Below are 17,423 nucleotides of genomic sequence, written 5' to 3' on the forward strand. Positions count from 1 at the left end.
GAAAAGAAAAAAAAAAGTCTTATTAAAACAACCTTATTGCATGGCCTAAGCATGGTCACACTAACACTCATCAACCAGTAAAACCAATCCTGCCATAAGATCCCAAAGGACAGTTGTGTGGTTGGGTTGTTGGTTCCTTTGGTTCCTTTTTTTTTTTTTTTTTCCTTTTTATTGCAAAGAAGAGACTACAGCACTTTGAAAATATAATTAGAAAAGGTGGAACTTCTTCTGGGGCCATATTGTGACTAATGTTGGAGTTGCAAGGAAATAATATTCTCTGCAGATAATATTGATAACTTTAGAAAAGGTATGGGTCGGTGATGGCCAAGCTACCTGTTCGGTCTGTTAGCATCCAGTATGATTAGATGATATTCTGTAAAGCCTTACTATTAGATTTCTGTCTGCAAAGTGCAGCTTTTGCGCAAGGTCATCTTTTGCATTCACTCCTTTTATAGATTTTTTTTTTTCCCCATGATCCCCAGACCTTCTTTCCCCCCCTCCCCCCCTTTTTTTTTTTACTGATATATAGGAAAAAAAAAAAAAAAAAAAAAAATAATTACAAGAAATATAGTAATATTATATAATTATGTATATTACATACATGTAAAAAATCCATAGTATAAATATCTAAAGCTGACCCTTAACTTTAATGGCCCCTAACCCTAATGGCCCCTAAAACTACACTCATGGATGATAATCTTAATGTTCCCTAAAACATAACAAACCTATCTGTAACACTAACCCTAAACTCTGACCTGAACCATACCCCTAACCCAAACATCCAGTTAGGGAGGGTTTCCCCCTGGAAGGTTCCTTCTTGCATATCTTAAGGAAATATGTCAAACTTAAGAGTGAAGGAAGTGTAGCAAAAGGAACAGATTCTAAATTTGCTGAAAATTAAACTAAACCCAAACCAAATGGCCTCAAAGAGTGCTTGCCTTTCTGCTGCTTTGTCTCCCTCCTCCTTTTCCCATCATTTCCCTTCAGTTATCTTCTTACTTTCTCCTACTTATTTCTTGGTATGTTTTTCCTTTCCTGTCATGTTTCCTGACTGGCCTGGGAGATAAAGGATCTTCTCAAGGATCACAGAAAGAAGAAAGTAGAACAGGTATTCAGACAAAGCACTTGAAAGAAAACCAGGCAGGTTTGACGTTACAGACCTGTGTATAGACATCACAATTTTCTGGTGTTGTAGGTTCTGAGAGAGCTTAACTTTAAATAGCTACTAGTAAAGATTTGTTAAATTTCAACAGTAACAGTACTAGTGTTGGGGCTGTTTCATCTGTCTCAAAGCGTCTTTTTAAATGATTAAGATCCAAAAGCTGCATTTTAACCAGGGTGGGAAGAGAGGCCTAAAACATGAGGCACTGCCCAGAGATGGGTCTGGTTGCCCTGAAAGGGAAGGGGGCTTGGAGAGAGATAAGCTATTTCTGACTCTGCCTGTTAAAGGAAATGCCGAAAGAGCCCTGACCCAGAGTGTGATCAAGAAGCAAATCGCATTACCATGGTAACTAGTCCTGCTCCTCTGTTGAATTAGGTGAGGTAGGAGCTGTCAGAGAAGGAGGGGCCCAATTATGCTGCTAGTGAAAGCAATGGCAAAAATCCCGTTGATTTAAATGGCAGCAGCGCTCAGACCCAAAGAAGGTGGGAAGAGAGTCAGAGCAGAGCTTCCATGCTTTTCTAAAAACCATTTCTCTTTTCATGGTTTGTCAAACCCATTCTATTTGCTTTTTTTCTTCTTTTTCTAATGCAAATTCTTTTGTTTCTGCTTCAGCTGAATGGTGTAAGAACCTGAAATGGGATGTTTGTTAAAGGCATGCAGCATTAGACACAGAAGCCAAGTAGAGAGGGGCAGAGAGATTTTTGCTTTCACATCTTCCACAGTAGAAAACAGTTAGTGACTGTGCACTTTGGCTGAGCAGTTTGAGTCAACTGCTTTGCTAACTGCAGTTATTACAGTGATGATAAACTGGCGGTGCTTAAACACTGGGATCAATCACAGCGCAGACAACAACGTACAGCTGTTAAAGCACAGAGCCCTCTTTTCTGAGCTGTCAGACGTTGGCTTCAAATGCACGCACGAGTAACAAGGCTCACCGCATCGCAGTTAGTGGCTTCTAATGTTTCTGGTTTCTGTGTAAAGCACCTCGTCAGACTGCCATTATAAAGCTGTATGGTGGAACTGAATTTAAGAAAGACCTCACCAAAGCAGGAGTCAGGTCATGCTGATTAAACTTCTTGAGCATTTCAGTAACTTCCTCCTCAGTATTATTAAGTTTATGACTAAAATAGCTGAGAATGACATCAGTGAATTTGGTCATGGCACCTGTTGCACCTTGATCATTTTCAACTTGTAGTGGAGTCAAGTTGAAGAGGTGTTTGTTTTGTTTGGTTTGGTTTGTTTGTTTGTTCTTTTAACGTTCAGTGTAAAGTGTTTCCCAAGTTTCCAGTTTTTCTATTGACCTTAACCTCCTCCTTTAAGAACTGTTCAAAATTCCCAGAATCAAAGATCCCACCTTTGACAGGGTGGGTCAAATTGAGGCAGAATTTCCATGTCGACTTCTTAATATTTCCTGTCCTTTTGCACCCCTATGCTGCCTCGACCTCCTGCCGAGAATGTTAACTATGTTCACTATGGCACATTTGTATTAGAGAAGGCATGCAAAAATCTTCCAAAAGTGCACTTTACAGTTGGAATTCAAAGCACAAAAGTTTGTGATATTCTTATCTCTTGGATGTGGTTCTCCCTCCTTTGAAAGTGAGCCGTTCCTTTCTGGTGGAAAATCGTGTATGATGAGCACTGACCACATTCAATTTTCTGGACCATTAAACAATCATTTCATAAAATGTGGACTGAAACCATCACGTTCCTTAAAAACGAGACCTGAAGTTCACGTTAAGTTTATTTTAGGTATTTAGACACCTAAAATACCTTTGGATCTTGCTCCTTTGTGATAGTTTCCCTTTCACAAGGGAAGTACACAAAGAGTGAAGTACAGCATTAAAGTGCCTGCTGTAGCCTGTGTTGCTGTGGAAACACAGTTCAGTGTTCTGTGCTATTTGGCATTTTCTATAGGCATGGCTTTGTGCCTAGCAATGTTATTCTGATGTGGAGCTGCAGAAAAAGCCAGTTACAGAAGCCAGATCACTGTACTTAGGAGAGACTGGTGTATCTCACACAGTGATATGGACGAAAGTGTTCCTGAAGAATTCAGTTTTGCCTTGGAATCCAGGAATGTGTCTAGATTAGAAATATAAAATTCAATTTGCATCTTTTTCTGCTCATTGATATTTATTTATTTATTTATTTATTTTACTTAGGTTCAAGTTAGCCAGCTAATAAACATCCATTCATATTAAATTATACCCATGTACTAAGGTGTGTGGATTATAGTTTTTGTATATGCTAACATTTAATTAATTTTTATGCTTACATTGCCTGGATTTTGTTATCTCTTTATTTCTTTGAGGAAGATTTTATGTATGCTTTTCCTGTGAACTGATACAGCAGAAATGCATGCTTCTAAAAATGTTCTTCATGTTCAGTACAGTTATGCACGTGTTGCCGACAGTCAAACAGGGCACATCCAGCAGATAAAGTGATTTAATTTTTATTTGTACGCTCAATGTGCGTTAACAAATTCAACATACAAGATAGCATTACATAATGTCAAGTAGCTTATAGCATTATGCAGTTTCACACATGTTGAGTTAGGTTTTTTGCCTTTTTTTCTTTTTTTTTTTTTTTTTTTTCACACAAAGTTGTAACTGTCCAAGTTAATTTTACAATAGAAGACACAAGGTAAAGAATAACCACATCTGGGAGATTTTACAGTGAGTCCACTGTCACTTACTGTCTATTTTACGTTTTAAAAATATATATATCTGCACATCTTCAGTTTCCTATTATTCCAGAAGTGTTGGAGCTACTTCTACCTGCCCGATCGCCTACGTCTATTCACCCTGAGCATGTTTCCTTGACAAAGAAGTTCATCTTTTGTTTTCAGCTAAAAGAATCTTATACAGATCATCTAGGCTTAAGCATGCTTTTCACACTGAAGGAAAAAAGGGAACTTTTTTTTTTTTTTTTTTTTGTTAGTGTGTTCTATTCAGGTGTTTGGAGCGTCATTGGAAAGCACAGTTCTGAGGAAAAGTTCCTAAACTTCAGCAACACAATTGCTTAGTGCAAAAATGAGGAGTTAAGTAGATCTACACCAGTTTCCAAAGGAGAATTGTTTGTGGCTGTAAGCCACCAATAGCGCATGAGCTAGAAAGCATTTAAGACAAAGATAAAATCTACTATAACCTCAGGCAAAAATCCTTGTGATCAAGATCAATTAATCACTAACAAAAGTTCACGCTTCCATCTGCCATGCAAGACTGACAAATAGAGAGCTTCAGATTCAATGCAACTTCAGTTGCTAAAAAGACACTGTCTAGAAGGAAGTTTCAATGAGTAACTCGTTATGAGTGAGAAAATTCAGCTTTCCAAAAATAATTTCTAAGGAAGGAATGCAAAGTATTGGCAACTAACAAAGTGCTAACTGTTCGCATGAAGAGCCATCCCAGCAGCAGTTGCTTTACATTTTGGTTGGAAAGAAAACTAAGACTTGCTCCATTATTCTACTTTCACAAGTAAGAAGGTGGAAAGGATCATTTTTCCAAGAGGGCTCTAAAATTCAGTAGTCAAGACCTGTAAATGAGTTAAATGATCTTTTTTTTTTTTTTCTTTTTTTTTTTTTTTTAATTATGGTACATTATTTACATTCCACAGGGCACAGAACAGACTGGCTGCCTGGATGCAACTAAATGAATACTGAAAATTTGCAGTCTTCTACATGCCTCTTCGCAAGCTCAGTTCTGCTTTATATTTCCACTGGAGACTTCAGAAATAATTTGAATTTCTACAGCTTGTTATGAATATTTACACTCAGCTTACCAGCAATGTTTACAATTCATTATTTGCTGCCAATTATCATCCTTTCCTGGCTTGAATGTAGTAAGAAGCCAAATCATGTCACTTGCCCAGATATTAATCTGATATTAAAAAAAAATGTCAGGCTAGTGTGTTTACAGTGAGATCTAATGCAGCTCTTTCCAAACTTCACTCATATTTCTGGAACTTTATGAACTTCTGTTCAAAACTACTGACTATTCAGGGTTAATAGCCTGAAGTGCTGCAGGTTGTATTTATCAAGTAACATTTTTTTACATTTCAGAGGAGACAATAGTAAGCATGTTCTAAGTCATATTCACAGTTTAAGAGCTAACTCAAGCTGCTTTGAAATCCTAAAAATTAACTTATTGAAGACTTTGTTCTGTAGTGACAGACTTTGCCCTAAGTTATTTTTTTTGAGAGCTGTCATATGTAATGCAAATTCACTCAGATATGAATTTAAGAGAAGGTTGGTGAAGTTTTCATTTTAAAGCTCTTTTCCACAAGCTATTTTCTGATCTCAGTGTTACGCCATTACAACAGAACTTACCAATCATGTAGAATTTCAGATTTAATGTTTAAAATAATCAGCAAGAGTTTCCTTAAGAATCAATGATGCCAGTTTTTGTTTTTCTCAGGCCCTTCATGCACAGACAGGGTAAAATAAAATGTAATATAGTGGAGTTCCTCCAATTCTATTAATCTGTAAGATCACGTCTGTGCTAATTTCCATGTGTCAAATGCAAAGTGATCAGTTTGTTGGTGTCTGAATTTTAGATGCAAACCTCTGATGTAGCCTTACAGCTCCATAGCAAGTATATCACAATGTAAATATTTGAATACCTGATAAATTAATTATTTTTTTCTCTGAAGGAAAGTGCCATTTTCCCCTGTATTTTCCTTTTGCATTAGTGCAGAATTCAAAACCACCTTTATATGAAAATGCAGTTGGTACTCCCAAACCAGTAAAGAAGAGAACTGCAAGAATCAATGGGCAGGCAAACTAACAAGGAACTAGAGGTTAAACAGCAGAATTCAGAAACTTTGGGAGAAGCCTAAAAAAGACAGGCCAATTTTGGTGAATACCAGCAAAGACAGTTCGGCACAAACACAACTTCCATAGTGACAGATAATTGTATTAAAATCTGCAACTTGATATTGGTAGTTATACTAATTTCAGTTTGTATTAGGCATGCAATAGCGTGATTACACTGTTATATATATTTGTGGTATTTTTTTTTTTTTAATTTAATGCTCTTTAGAATTTTAGTGCCCTGCAAAATCACATCACTAGAGAACCGATCAGCTGCTGCTGCTCACAAAAGTTTAGTTCTACAGCTAAAACGAAGTTTAAGTCTGTTCTATGAGTCAGCTGTTGCTGCCGCAACCTCTGCTAGTATTCGCTCAGGCTGTGCCATTTGGCCACTGGCTTTCTAGGATTCTCACACACCTCTCGCCAGTGTTCCACACCAGCTGCGGTGATGCTGTGTGCTCCCAAAATCAGCCGTCCCACCACTTCATTTTTTGTGGTACGGTCAAAATCAATAACTAGAAATTCAATGCTGATGTCAGGAAGGAGATCGACAGGGATGTCATAAATGAAGGATTCATTGAAGACAGGATTCAAAGTGCACTTCTTCACGTGAGTCTTCTTTTTTGCTATACGCTTTCTTCCATAATAAACGTTCACCTTAACATAGGGATCTGCCAGAGAAGAGAGAAACAAACTAATAACACAGTCCAGTAATGCTCCTTGAGGTAATAGATATGGTTTAGCTTGTTGAACTTGAGCCAGCTACAAGTTAATTGTGCAAGTCACTTCGCCTCCCGCAGTAAGGGAGTATTGTTAGCACATTTTTTCATTGCAGGGCAACCAGCTTGAAGTTACCACTTGATGTTCTTTACAAGTTTCAGCCCTGTATGGGAAACTGGGAGAAGCAAATTGCATGTAAATTGTGGTAATTAAGCCTAGAATTACCAAACAGGTAGCTTTTTGGTGAGGTCAGTGTCCAAGTGGTCAAAACCTTCATTTTTTAATGTCAGCTATAACAAAAAATATTTTTACCCAAGTTCAGGAAATAGTCCCACAAAGTGTCAAAATGGTTTTAAGATTTTGTGGATGGAAAACACTTGTAGTGGAAGGTATTAAAACCAATAAAAGTTGAAAACAATGCCTTCATTTTTCTACCAGCCTCATTATTTTATCAGTCAGCTTGCTCTTTATGCAGATGTTTGTTTAGGTTTAAAATTAAGATACCTGGCATCCAGTCCTTTTTCACACATAGTGCAAGTTTTGAAGCTGGAAGGCACTTGCCCAGCTCACAAAATTAATTTTAACTTCTTAAAACTGAAACAAAGATCTCACTCAGAAAAAAATACATATAAAAATATAAAAAGATCATATAAGGAAATGGTGATAGCCTTGTGAGATTCAGCAGGTATGAGAACAGTTACTAAAAATGTATCCTGTATTTGGAGATCATACATGGGAAGCTTATTTTTTTGAGAAAAAGTTAAGACCTACAATAGAGAATTAAAGCTAGTCTCCATTCTTTTTTCTGTGCACCTCAAAAAGCTGCAGAAACAGAACTACATTTGGTATCAGTCAGATAATAACTACGTCTCAAGTTGATTCCAATCATTTTCCCATAATTCAGAAAGAAACCTTTGTTAGGGGGATTCAAGAATCTGAGAAGCTGTGACTGCAGAATAGGAACGCCACTACAGCTGCTCTTCTCTTCACACAGCAGAATTTCCCAACAAACAACCAAACAGAAATGTTTTTAATGTCACAGATCATTCCAAATCTATCTCCTACTCTTTTACTCCCACCCTCTTCTACCCTCTTCTGTCAGGGGCAGGATTTGAGGGATGTGCAGCTCCTAGTGGACATAATGATGGTAAGGGAAATGATGACTGATGGCAGCATGGAGGCACAGAGATTTGATTGGATTCAGAAAATGCTACCCGCATGAAACTAGATGGTGCCAGAAAGATGCAACTGTTAGTAACACATTAAGGAAAGATTTGGTCTTGTTTGTATAACCCTCTGTTGATCTGTTCAGTCACTTAGACTGATCCATCACCCTTACAAAGAGTTGGAGAAAAAGCAGTCCATCAAAAGATGTTCAGATAAGACAGGTAAAAAGATCTGAAAGTGAACTGAACATCTAGTGACTTTTCCAGTGACTAGAAAAAAATCACTTCTAGTCAGATAGATTCTTCTCTCAAGAGAGCACAGCATTTTTCTTCTGCAATACAATTCCCATCCAACAATCAGCAGCTACTGTGCTCTGTTTGTAAAATATATTCTCTTTCCCTTCTCCCCCTAACCCAGCTTGTATTTTGCTATACTTAAAAGTTCTTTCACGTTACAAACGACAATGTGACATTTTGTTATAGCACCCCCAAACTGTGTAAGGGTGTCCAATACATCAGTCAACCTATGAATTGCTCTCTGCATGTCCTTGTGTGACTCTGTGAAGCAGAGTGCAAACACATTTAGAGCTGGAGTAAATAGCTTCTACCTGAGAGGCCAGTGATATCCATCTTTGGCAAATGTCTGGCTTTCAGCACCACAACAGTCATTCGCTGCGCCACAGGTTGATAAGACAGTGAGACTTGCAGCTCTCCTCTGCTAATGCATTTCTGTGAAAAAGAAACAGCAACAAAATGGTCTTATAAATATGGGCAAATGTTCGAGGTCACCAGAATTCTTTCCCTACACTAAATGCCTAAGAATTTGGAAAATTCGGTGGTCTATTTACTTACATTTTTAGCTTTAGCCACATGAATTCTATAGAAGGAGATGAAGTTGCATAAGGTAAAAATCATCCTGTGCTCTGCACCCTGTGCTTGCTGAGCAAAGTAAACATTGCTACAGCTTTTCCCCTTGAATTCTGTTTTCCTAAGGGTAAACCTGGTGGACATACTTAGAGAAAAGAGCAGCTCTGGCTACAATCTGAGGTGTGCTTCTGGAAACAGCTGTGGGTTTTAGCAGCTTTGTACATTGACTTTTGGTGTAGCTTAGATTGGAGAGTAGCTGAAGTTCTGTAGGCATACTTTGAAAGTTTCAGCATCAATCGAGTCTGCCAAGGTAAAGGATGAAGATAAAAGAAAAAAAACGATTCCATTAAACTTTCTGTACAACCTTTCAAAGAGTAACATTATTAAGATTATTAGTTTTGTTTTCCAGATGGTATTCATTAACTTTCCTTGAGATGACACTAATTTAGATTAAGTTTATTTAGATTACGTTCACTTGCAATTGAGGAAAGCAGTATGGGTATGAGATTGCATGGTGTCAGTAACAGCACTGATGGCAGAGCCACTGCAACAACTCGTACAGTTGCATGCTCAAAACTCTGACTTGGCATCTTGCAGTGTCCCCATCACTGCCTTGTACTTTTAGCCCCGCAGTACAGTACAAATGGAAGAATTCTCCTGCCTTCCACCAGGAAAATCACTACAATAAATGTGAGCTGTGCTCTGGTGATCGCCTAGGAGGACAATGTTTTTCAAACGCTCTTGCTGCAATTAGTTGGAGAAAACTGCTTGTAAACTTAAACAAAGAAAATGTTCGTTCTAACTGGGGTAGCATTGCTTTATTTCAGTAGTTCCCGTGTGTTTACTTTGAAGACAAATTTTTCAAAAGTAAGGAACGGCAGCCATTGCTGCGTATGCAAAATTATGGGATGTGAGTACACACAACTTCATACAGTATATTGCTAATATGTGATTTCCTGGCCCAGGAGGAAATATTAAGAATTTTGGCTTCCAGAATACAATGGACAAAGGGAGTACCTTTTTCCATCCCTTTTAGGAAGGGAGCAATATTTAATAACCTTCTCATACTGTTGCTAGCTACTTAATAATATAGAAAATGACCCTGGAATAGCACACAGGGCCACTGGTTATCTATTGCAGTTGTTTGGTCTGGTGCTTCTCAAAAGGCTCGTTATCTGCATGAAGAAGGAAAATGTGATAGTAAAAGTTTTATGATAACATTTTTTTTAATCTTTTGAGGAAGGGAAAACAATGTGTGTAGCCTTGGTGGTGTATGTTGTCAGCATCTTTTGTTCTAAACTAATTTAATTTCCATGTGATTTGCATTAGATGGTCTGTCAGAAATTATTGGGAATGTTCATTTCAATGGGCATCTTTGCTGGCTTGGGTAAGTGCAATAATTTACTGGGTTTTAAAAGCAATGCAATATTCCAGATTTTCAAATTTCCTGTAACACTGAAAATTATGTTCAGTAACAGCTGTTTTGACACTCTGAAACTATGCAGATTTTCAATGCGCACCCAACACCAAGGTAAATCTATCTTTAATTACTAAGAAACGTTAAATAATTTGCATCCTTGATTAAATCCATTTTTATTTAGCATGATCTTTTCCTCTATTTTTAATCTATTACTTCTAGAAATTCTAGCAGATATAGTCAATGCATCGAAAATAATACAATAAAAGAACCTAAAACAGTTACTTGTTTTATCAGAATGTAAAGCATCCCAAGAATTTTAGAAAAGCAAACACCAGAACTCCATTCTTATTGTGATTCTTTTGGTTTGTTTTGAGGTGCTGACAAAGTCTCCTTTAAATAACTTTACAAAAATAATAAAAATTAAAAAAAAAAATAATGCTACATAAAATAGAAGAAAACTTCAAGTAAAATACGGTTGCTCTAAGGCATGATGTGTTTTATAGAGCTCAGCAACAATTTTCAGCATGCTTTGGCAATAAGTGACCCCAAATGACATTTCCTATTGAACCTGGAGGACAGGCAGCAAAAATAAAGTAAGCAAAAAACCAAACCAAATAAAAAACACCTAAGTACCACCCCCCTATAGCAGAGGAGGACCTGGGGTGCTGTTGGATGTAAAAAGGCGCTGCAAACCGGCAGCACGCCCTCACAACCCAGAAAGCTGACTGCACCCTGGGCAGCACCAAATGTGGTGGAGCAGCAGGGCGAGGAAGGGGGGCGTCCCCCTCTGCCCTGCTCTCACCAAGACCGCCCCTGAAGTGCCGCGTCCAGCTCTGGGTCCCCAACACAAGGCAGATGTGGGGCTGTTGGAGCGGGGCCAGAGGAGGCTGCAAGGCTGCTCAGAGGCTGCAGCACCTCTGAATCACCTGCGGAGATTGTTTCCTGAGGACGGAAGACATCTTCATTAACGTAAGCCATAATTTTATATGGATTGTTTATCTTTCTAGTTTACAGCATGAGACACTAAGAACAGGATTCATTTCACCTGGATTTTAGATGTCTACATTTGACAAAACCAGCTTAGACACACTTCATCCTCAAGTGGTGACAAAAAGAGGGTCATTTAGGGTGGGATTTATCTGAGCTGTTTTAGATGTCTACTCCAGGCCAGGAAGAATCATACGTCAAAGTCTGATGACTATGCTGATGTTCTTCTACTGACTTACAGCCTATAGTAACAAATTTGGATGCAGACAATTACAAATGTAGGTGTCTAAAATGGTCAGATGAATCCCTCTTTAAGTGAGATTTGTCTTTGCAGAGCAGGATATAGTTACTCAGAATCTGCAATAAAACTTATTCATAGCACCCGTCTCTCTAGCCGTCCCCCACAAACACAGTCTGTGAAAGAAGGCAGGCCACCAACAAATGTCCCTTTCTCACATGAGCTCCTTATTTGCAGATGGGCATGCTTTTTTCTTAGCATCGTTGATTATAACATTCCTCATTTGCATGCCTCTGTAATGTCTATGCATTATCAAACCTCCATAACCACACAGCAAAGAACCGCCAAACTAAAAGAGCACAGCCATATATTATTAAAATAATATGCATCTGTGGAAAAATGGGTTTCATGCCTAAGAATTCCTGCTCACTAGATCACAGAGGCTCCCGAATCAAAAGAACTGGAATCAAATATAATGCAAGCAGTCTCAAGTCACACCACATGAAGTCACTTACTTGTATGTTCCTTTTGAGAATCTCCCTGGTCAGCTGAACCTTCCCAGTGCTGGGATCCACTCCCGCAAGGGGCACCATGACTTCTCCAATCACATCATCTCGAGAAAAGCGATCAAAGCTCAACACCAGGAAGTGAAGCACCAAATCCTGGAGCTGGCTGTAGGGGATCCCGTAGAAGGTGAAGGTTTCGTCAAAGACTGGGTCCAGTGTCTTGCGAAGGACACGAGTCTTCACTCGATGCCTTTTGTCTGGAAGAATTGTCATCTTGATGTATGGGTCAGAGCTCTGAGTGTGTTCATCCATAACTGGTAGCCCATGAGCCTCCTGAATGGTAACTACCAGTGCTTTTTTGGGAAAGTTGTAGTCCACTGAGAAAGTCAGTTCTCCCAACATGACATCGTCCCCTGGAGAAGACGGGGAGGAAGTTTTACTTCCTCCCGGGGTGAGGCTTTGATCTGGACTTAGTTCATCTCCATAATCTACTTTTATTGGAAGCTGATCAATGTGGGGAGCTGCATTTGGCCCGTCTGAAGCTTTATCAGACCCTATTAAACCAGATTCAGCAGCATCCACCAAAATGTTTCCCCTTCCAGTCTCCTTAGGAGTGCCGTTCTTGTCTCTCCGGATTCGGTTAATTTTCTTCTTGTTACTCAAGGTCTCCGGATAGATACTGATGCCTTTCAACATGTGAATGAACTTATATGGTGGGGTTTTGTGCTTTTTTTCTGATTGCTGGTGACAGCATGTCCACACAAAAACTGTTACTGAGACAGAAACCACAAGGACAGTAGCACCAATGAGGCCTGCCACAACTGGAGAGACATCTGTAGGGAAGACAAGGCAGTGAGGAGATAGCTTGTACCTTTGTGCTTGCCATAGCCCTACAGGAGCTGACGCATCTGGATAGAAAATCTATAGGATACTACTCAATAACCTTTGTATCAAAGCTTCCCCAGAGTAAAAAGTGACTTCCTGTAACTTCTGTGTTCCTGTGTGGGAGACATTTTGCACTCCTACTGACCTAAGTTTTACTCTCGGCAGATCTCCTGATCTTGCTAAAACCAATCTCCCCTATTACCAGCAGTAACATAGCTCCACACGAATAGAATTCCTTGATTTGCAGGAGAGTCTCTTTTTTATGTAGTGCCCTGTTTAAAAACATTGCACAGTTCTATTTTAACAACAGGAAGGGAACGATAACTACAGACAAAACGCTGGATCTGTTCTTATCCATTATGAACAATTTAAACCTTGGATAGATTATTTTTTTTACTTTTTTTCTTTCTGGTGGGGGGTGAATATGACCCTGAGCTGAGCTGTATAAGAGAAAGGGACAGTGTGTGAATGTCCCTCTAACATGATGACGATTTGTATCACGCTGCTGGATCGTTTTTCCCCCACTTTTCATTCTGACCATTCCCACAGCCTCCTCTAGGAAAGTGGGTGATGCACGAATGTAGTGGTCGCACTGGTCTCACCCAAAAGTTGAGGTTGCTCTCTAGCTGTTCTTCTGCGTTGCATTCAACACTTCTCTGCTTTTTCACCCCAGTATTGCTATTTACGTTCTTTCAGCTTTTGATGAGCTGGCAGCTGCTGACAGAAGTCTTCCCACCCCACTGTTACCAAGACTCCTTTTAATGTGAAAAATCTAATGTTCAAAACCAACAGACAGAATATTCTGTATTTGTATTTCAGGATTATTTGATATTTTCTAGAGTTTGTCAGTTGGATTCTTCAGCAATGACAGGCCAGAATAAAAAGGCACTGCATTAATTTCTAGCAACCATGCTAGTTATTTTCTATTTATAACACTTGACTTTGGGGAGGTATTGAAACCTCCCCAGAATGAAACCAGGAGTTTTGATTTCTCCAGTACATTATATCGATGTATTCAAGAAATTTAGTCAAGGGCCACCAAGATAATTAGAGTTGGAGCAGATGGAGGATGGAGAATGGTGAGCAGATGGAAGATGAGGATGGATTGAAAGAGCTGGGTATGCTCAGTCATAAAAGAGAAGGAAAAGGAAGAGATCTTTTTGCTGTCTTCACTTTCTTAGTGGGAAGACAGCGCTAGGCTCTTCTCAGACCCCCCCTACAGCAAAGGGATGAAGAGCACCACACACAGACTGTAACACTGGGAAATACAGGGAGAAATTAGAGGGAGGGAATTCACAGTAAGGACGGCCAAACACTGCAGAGGGGCTGACAGCCTGGGGAGACTACGCACCGGAGATGCTCAAACGGGCCTCAGCAACCCGATTTCTCTCTTCTAATGGCCAGACGTTAAATTAAGAGCCTAGCGCACACAGCAATGGCAAAACCCACCAAGCAACCACAGCGCCTTATCTTCATCAGCACTCCTACTGGTGACATCGTGCTATCGATACCGAATGATTTCTGGCCCAATTACTGCAGAGACAATCCCTCCTTTCAGGGCAGCAGATTATTCCACGGCTAATCAAAAGAAGACCAACACAGGCGAATGATTGCATTGAGGTGCTTGCACGCTAGCTGTGGGTAGTATAATAAGCTGGGAGAAAAGGAAGGGTGCCTCTGAGCCCAGACACTCCTCCTCCAGTAGTGCACAGCGCAGAAGGCATTTTGCAAACACCTTTACTGCAGTTGTCATAGAACTGCTCCCTCTCTGAAGCAACTCCCTTCCTTCCCTACACACAATATTCAAATTGGTTTTTAATTCTTGCAACATTCATATCTTCTGCTGGACAGATGCCTTCTGCAAGACTTTCCTTGACCCCCTTAAACTGAGAAGGAATAAGTAGGAGTTAGAAATTAAATTCATCTAAAAAGTAAACAATCCACTGATTCTGAGGTGTTTACCTTTCTGTATAGTCTAAACATCTTAAGGTTAAAAATTTACTTGTTACTAAAAGCAATGTTTTTATATTACTGTATTACTTTGGCAATTACGGTATTGGTATCATTATTATTGTGTTATTGCTTTACTAATTATTGAAGCAAATTTTTTGTGGAAGACAAACCCATCTAGCCCTGTCTTTTTCTTCACAAGTTTTGCAAATTGTTTCCACAGTAGAATAGAAAACAAAAAAAAATTATTGCCATGACAATAGCTAAATGCAACAGCCGGTACAAAAGATAAACTTGTCTGATTTTCTTAATTTCATTCTGTACCTTAAGCAACAGAAAATAATCTTCCAAACTCATACCTGAAACTGCAGAGAGCATCTTAATTTTTTATCTTCTCTGTTCTTTCTACATTATTTTTCATTCGGGTTACTAGTCCTGAGGACAAGACCAGCAGACTATAACCTGATTATCTGATAAACTGAGGGAAAACTGCGATTTTCAAGTAACAATACGCCTCCTTTTTGCAGAATTAGGAGAATCACATTTAATTAGATAGAAATCTTCCCTTACTGAGGCTGGATATCGTTCACACGGTGACCAACTCCACAGATAGATCTGGCTTAGGCCCTACTGCCAAGCACAGTCATGGGACAGGAATAACTAAAGCAAGAGGTATTGACAACATTAACTAAACAGTAATATGCATATCTTTATTTTGTTATTTAATGTTCCTTGAAATGAGGCAATTGGTCTTTAACAGCCAATTTGAATACAGTACAATTCAGCCATATACAGATACAATAAGCTTCAGTGCATATGCAAAAAAAGACAAGTGCTGAAACTCCTTTCTTGTCCTGATCTCAGTTTTTGTGGATTTTGTTTCTAGTGTGTCCTGAAAGAATCAGCTCTTGTACCTTTTATTTCCTGATACACGATCTTAGAAGAAGCAACCAGCAGTCACACTAGGAAGCGTCAGCTGAGTCTCTGCGATTTGTCTTCCATCAAAATGTCTGATCTCCTGAATTTGGCTCCTACAATGCCTCGTGGCAAAGAGTTCCTCAGCTTAGTTATGTGGCCTGAATAATCAACTGCTTTAATTTTGAGCCTACCTCACCTCACTTCGTTTGATGCCTGTTCTTATATTGAAAGAAAGAGTAAGAAATGATCACTCCCTACTTGCTCTGTGCTTCTTCTGGCACCTCTCTTTTCATGGCTGAAGACTCCTACTTTATGTAATCTTTCCATACATTCATGAAATTTTTCCCTAATTCCTTATAGTTTTAAGCTGCACAGATACAAAGCTACCTAAAAAAATACTTTAGTGTAGCTTTTGAAGGTTCTGCACAGAATAGTGTTTTGAATGCCCATTTTAAATAACACAGCAGCCTATTTTGTCCCCTCTATCAAAAATAACTTTTTTTTATTCAAAATTTGTAGATGAGATCTTTGTTCTGATGTGATGCTAAGATTTAACTGAACTACTGACTAACTTTTTGGGATATGGAACGATGTTTTCAATTAATGAAAAATCATTGAAAACTTCTTTTTAATACTGGTGTTTGCTGATTATACCCTAATGGACACCGGTGGCCAGCAGCTGAATTATGGCAGTACGAGGCTCTCGGGTTCCAGGAAAGATGCAAAAGGTAAATGCGCATATTAGATAAATGGTATAGCATGGATTATTATTATAAAGCGTTTTAGAATTTAAAGGAAATGTAGTGACCGTGCTTTAACTCTTGGGCCTTACAGCTGGAAGGGAAGGTCAGTCCATCGCTGGAGGACAGAAAGAGGCAGCAATTTGAATTTGCGAGGCTGGAGAAACCAACCTGACGCACACCCCAGCTGCCGTAACACCAGGCCCTGCGGGGACAGCACGAGCACCTTCGCGGTCGGTGGGGAGGCAGGCAGACGGTGCTGCCGGCGGCCCAGCCGGCCGCGAACACCTCCCGCAGCCACGGCGGGGCCCACGCGTGGCCGTGCGGGGGCACTTCGGGGCCGTCTCGCAGGCGATGATTTAGCAGGGCTGCCCGCCGCCTTCCTCGCAGCCCCGGGGGGCCTCGCTCGGCCGGAGGCTGCCGCCGCCCCCGCCTCGGGGACCCCCCCGCACCGTCCCCGCCCTCCCCCCCCCCCTCCCCCGGTGGGCACCGCCTTGCCGGGCCCGCAGCCGCTCCCGCGGCCCCCGGCGGCCCGCGGGGAGGCGCAGACAAAGGCTGGGGCGCGGCCGGGCCCAGGCATCGCGGTACCGGCGGCCGGGCCGAGCCGCGGGGCTCCCGCTCTTCCCAGCGGGGCTCTTCCAGCTCCGTTCGCATCCTCTCGGCGGGGGGGGCGAGCCCCGGCTGCCGGTGGGTGTTGGGGTGTTGGCCGCCAACGGGGCCGTCGCTGTGAGGCGGGGGGGGGGAGGGAGGGTGGGGTGCGGCGGTGGCACCAGGCAGGGCCTGGCTCAGCACTGGCGGAGGGGGGGGGGGGGCTCGGGGGTGGAATTGAAGGAGCGGGGCCCTCCGCGCGGCCCGGCCCCACTCACCGAAGCTGGGGTGGACGGTGGTGATCTCCGCCATGGTCCGGGATAAGCCGGAGCGACCGAATATGCGGAACCCGGTGCGGAGGCGCCGCGGTACCGGCCCCCGCCCGGAGGATGCTCCTCGCCCGGGATGCAGGAGCTGCCGACTGGTCCCGATGCAGCGCACGCCCCGCCCGGCCCCGGGACCGCCTCCC

The 17,423-nt window shown here is 41.0% G+C and overlaps 1 protein-coding gene across 2 annotated transcripts; it reads right to left on the bottom strand.

The window, feature by feature from the left end:
- Window positions 1-3,595: 3,595 nt before the first annotated feature.
- Window positions 3,596-17,398, bottom strand: SYT11 (synaptotagmin 11). Of its 2 annotated transcripts, none has more exons than XM_084500310.1 (4): window positions 17,233-17,398; window positions 11,883-12,706; window positions 8,464-8,584; window positions 3,596-6,640 (listed from the first exon to the last, which is right to left on the bottom strand). In XM_084500310.1, the coding sequence occupies exons 1-4, from the start codon at window positions 17,264-17,266 to the stop codon at window positions 6,330-6,332; spliced, it is 1,290 nt and encodes a 429-aa protein (XP_084356436.1). In that variant the 5' UTR covers window positions 17,267-17,398; the 3' UTR covers window positions 3,596-6,329. The 2 variants fall into 2 exon arrangements, with proteins under 2 accessions (XP_084356436.1, XP_084356435.1); XM_084500309.1 differs by having other exon boundaries at window positions 8,461-8,584.
- Between the last annotated feature and the right edge of the window lie 25 nt (window positions 17,399-17,423).

Source organism: Aythya ferina (genome assembly GCF_964211825.1).
Source record: "Aythya ferina genome assembly, chromosome: 29".
Lineage (NCBI taxonomy): Eukaryota > Metazoa > Chordata > Aves > Anseriformes > Anatidae > Aythya > Aythya ferina.

What these genes read in the sequence shown, in the direction of transcription:
- SYT11 (XM_084500309.1), bottom strand. Translation starts at nt 17,266, where the DNA reads ATGGCGGAGATCACCACCGTCCACCCCAGCTTCG. An exon ending in CACCGTCCACCCCAGCTTCG is followed by an intron (nt 12,707 to 17,232) that starts GTGAGTGGGGCC and finishes TCTTCCCTACAG; the next exon opens with ATGTCTCTCCAGTTGTGGCA. An exon ending in TTCTCAAAAGGAACATACAA is followed by an intron (nt 8,585 to 11,882) that starts GTAAGTGACTTC and finishes TCTTTTTCACAG; the next exon opens with AAATGCATTAGCAGAGGAGA.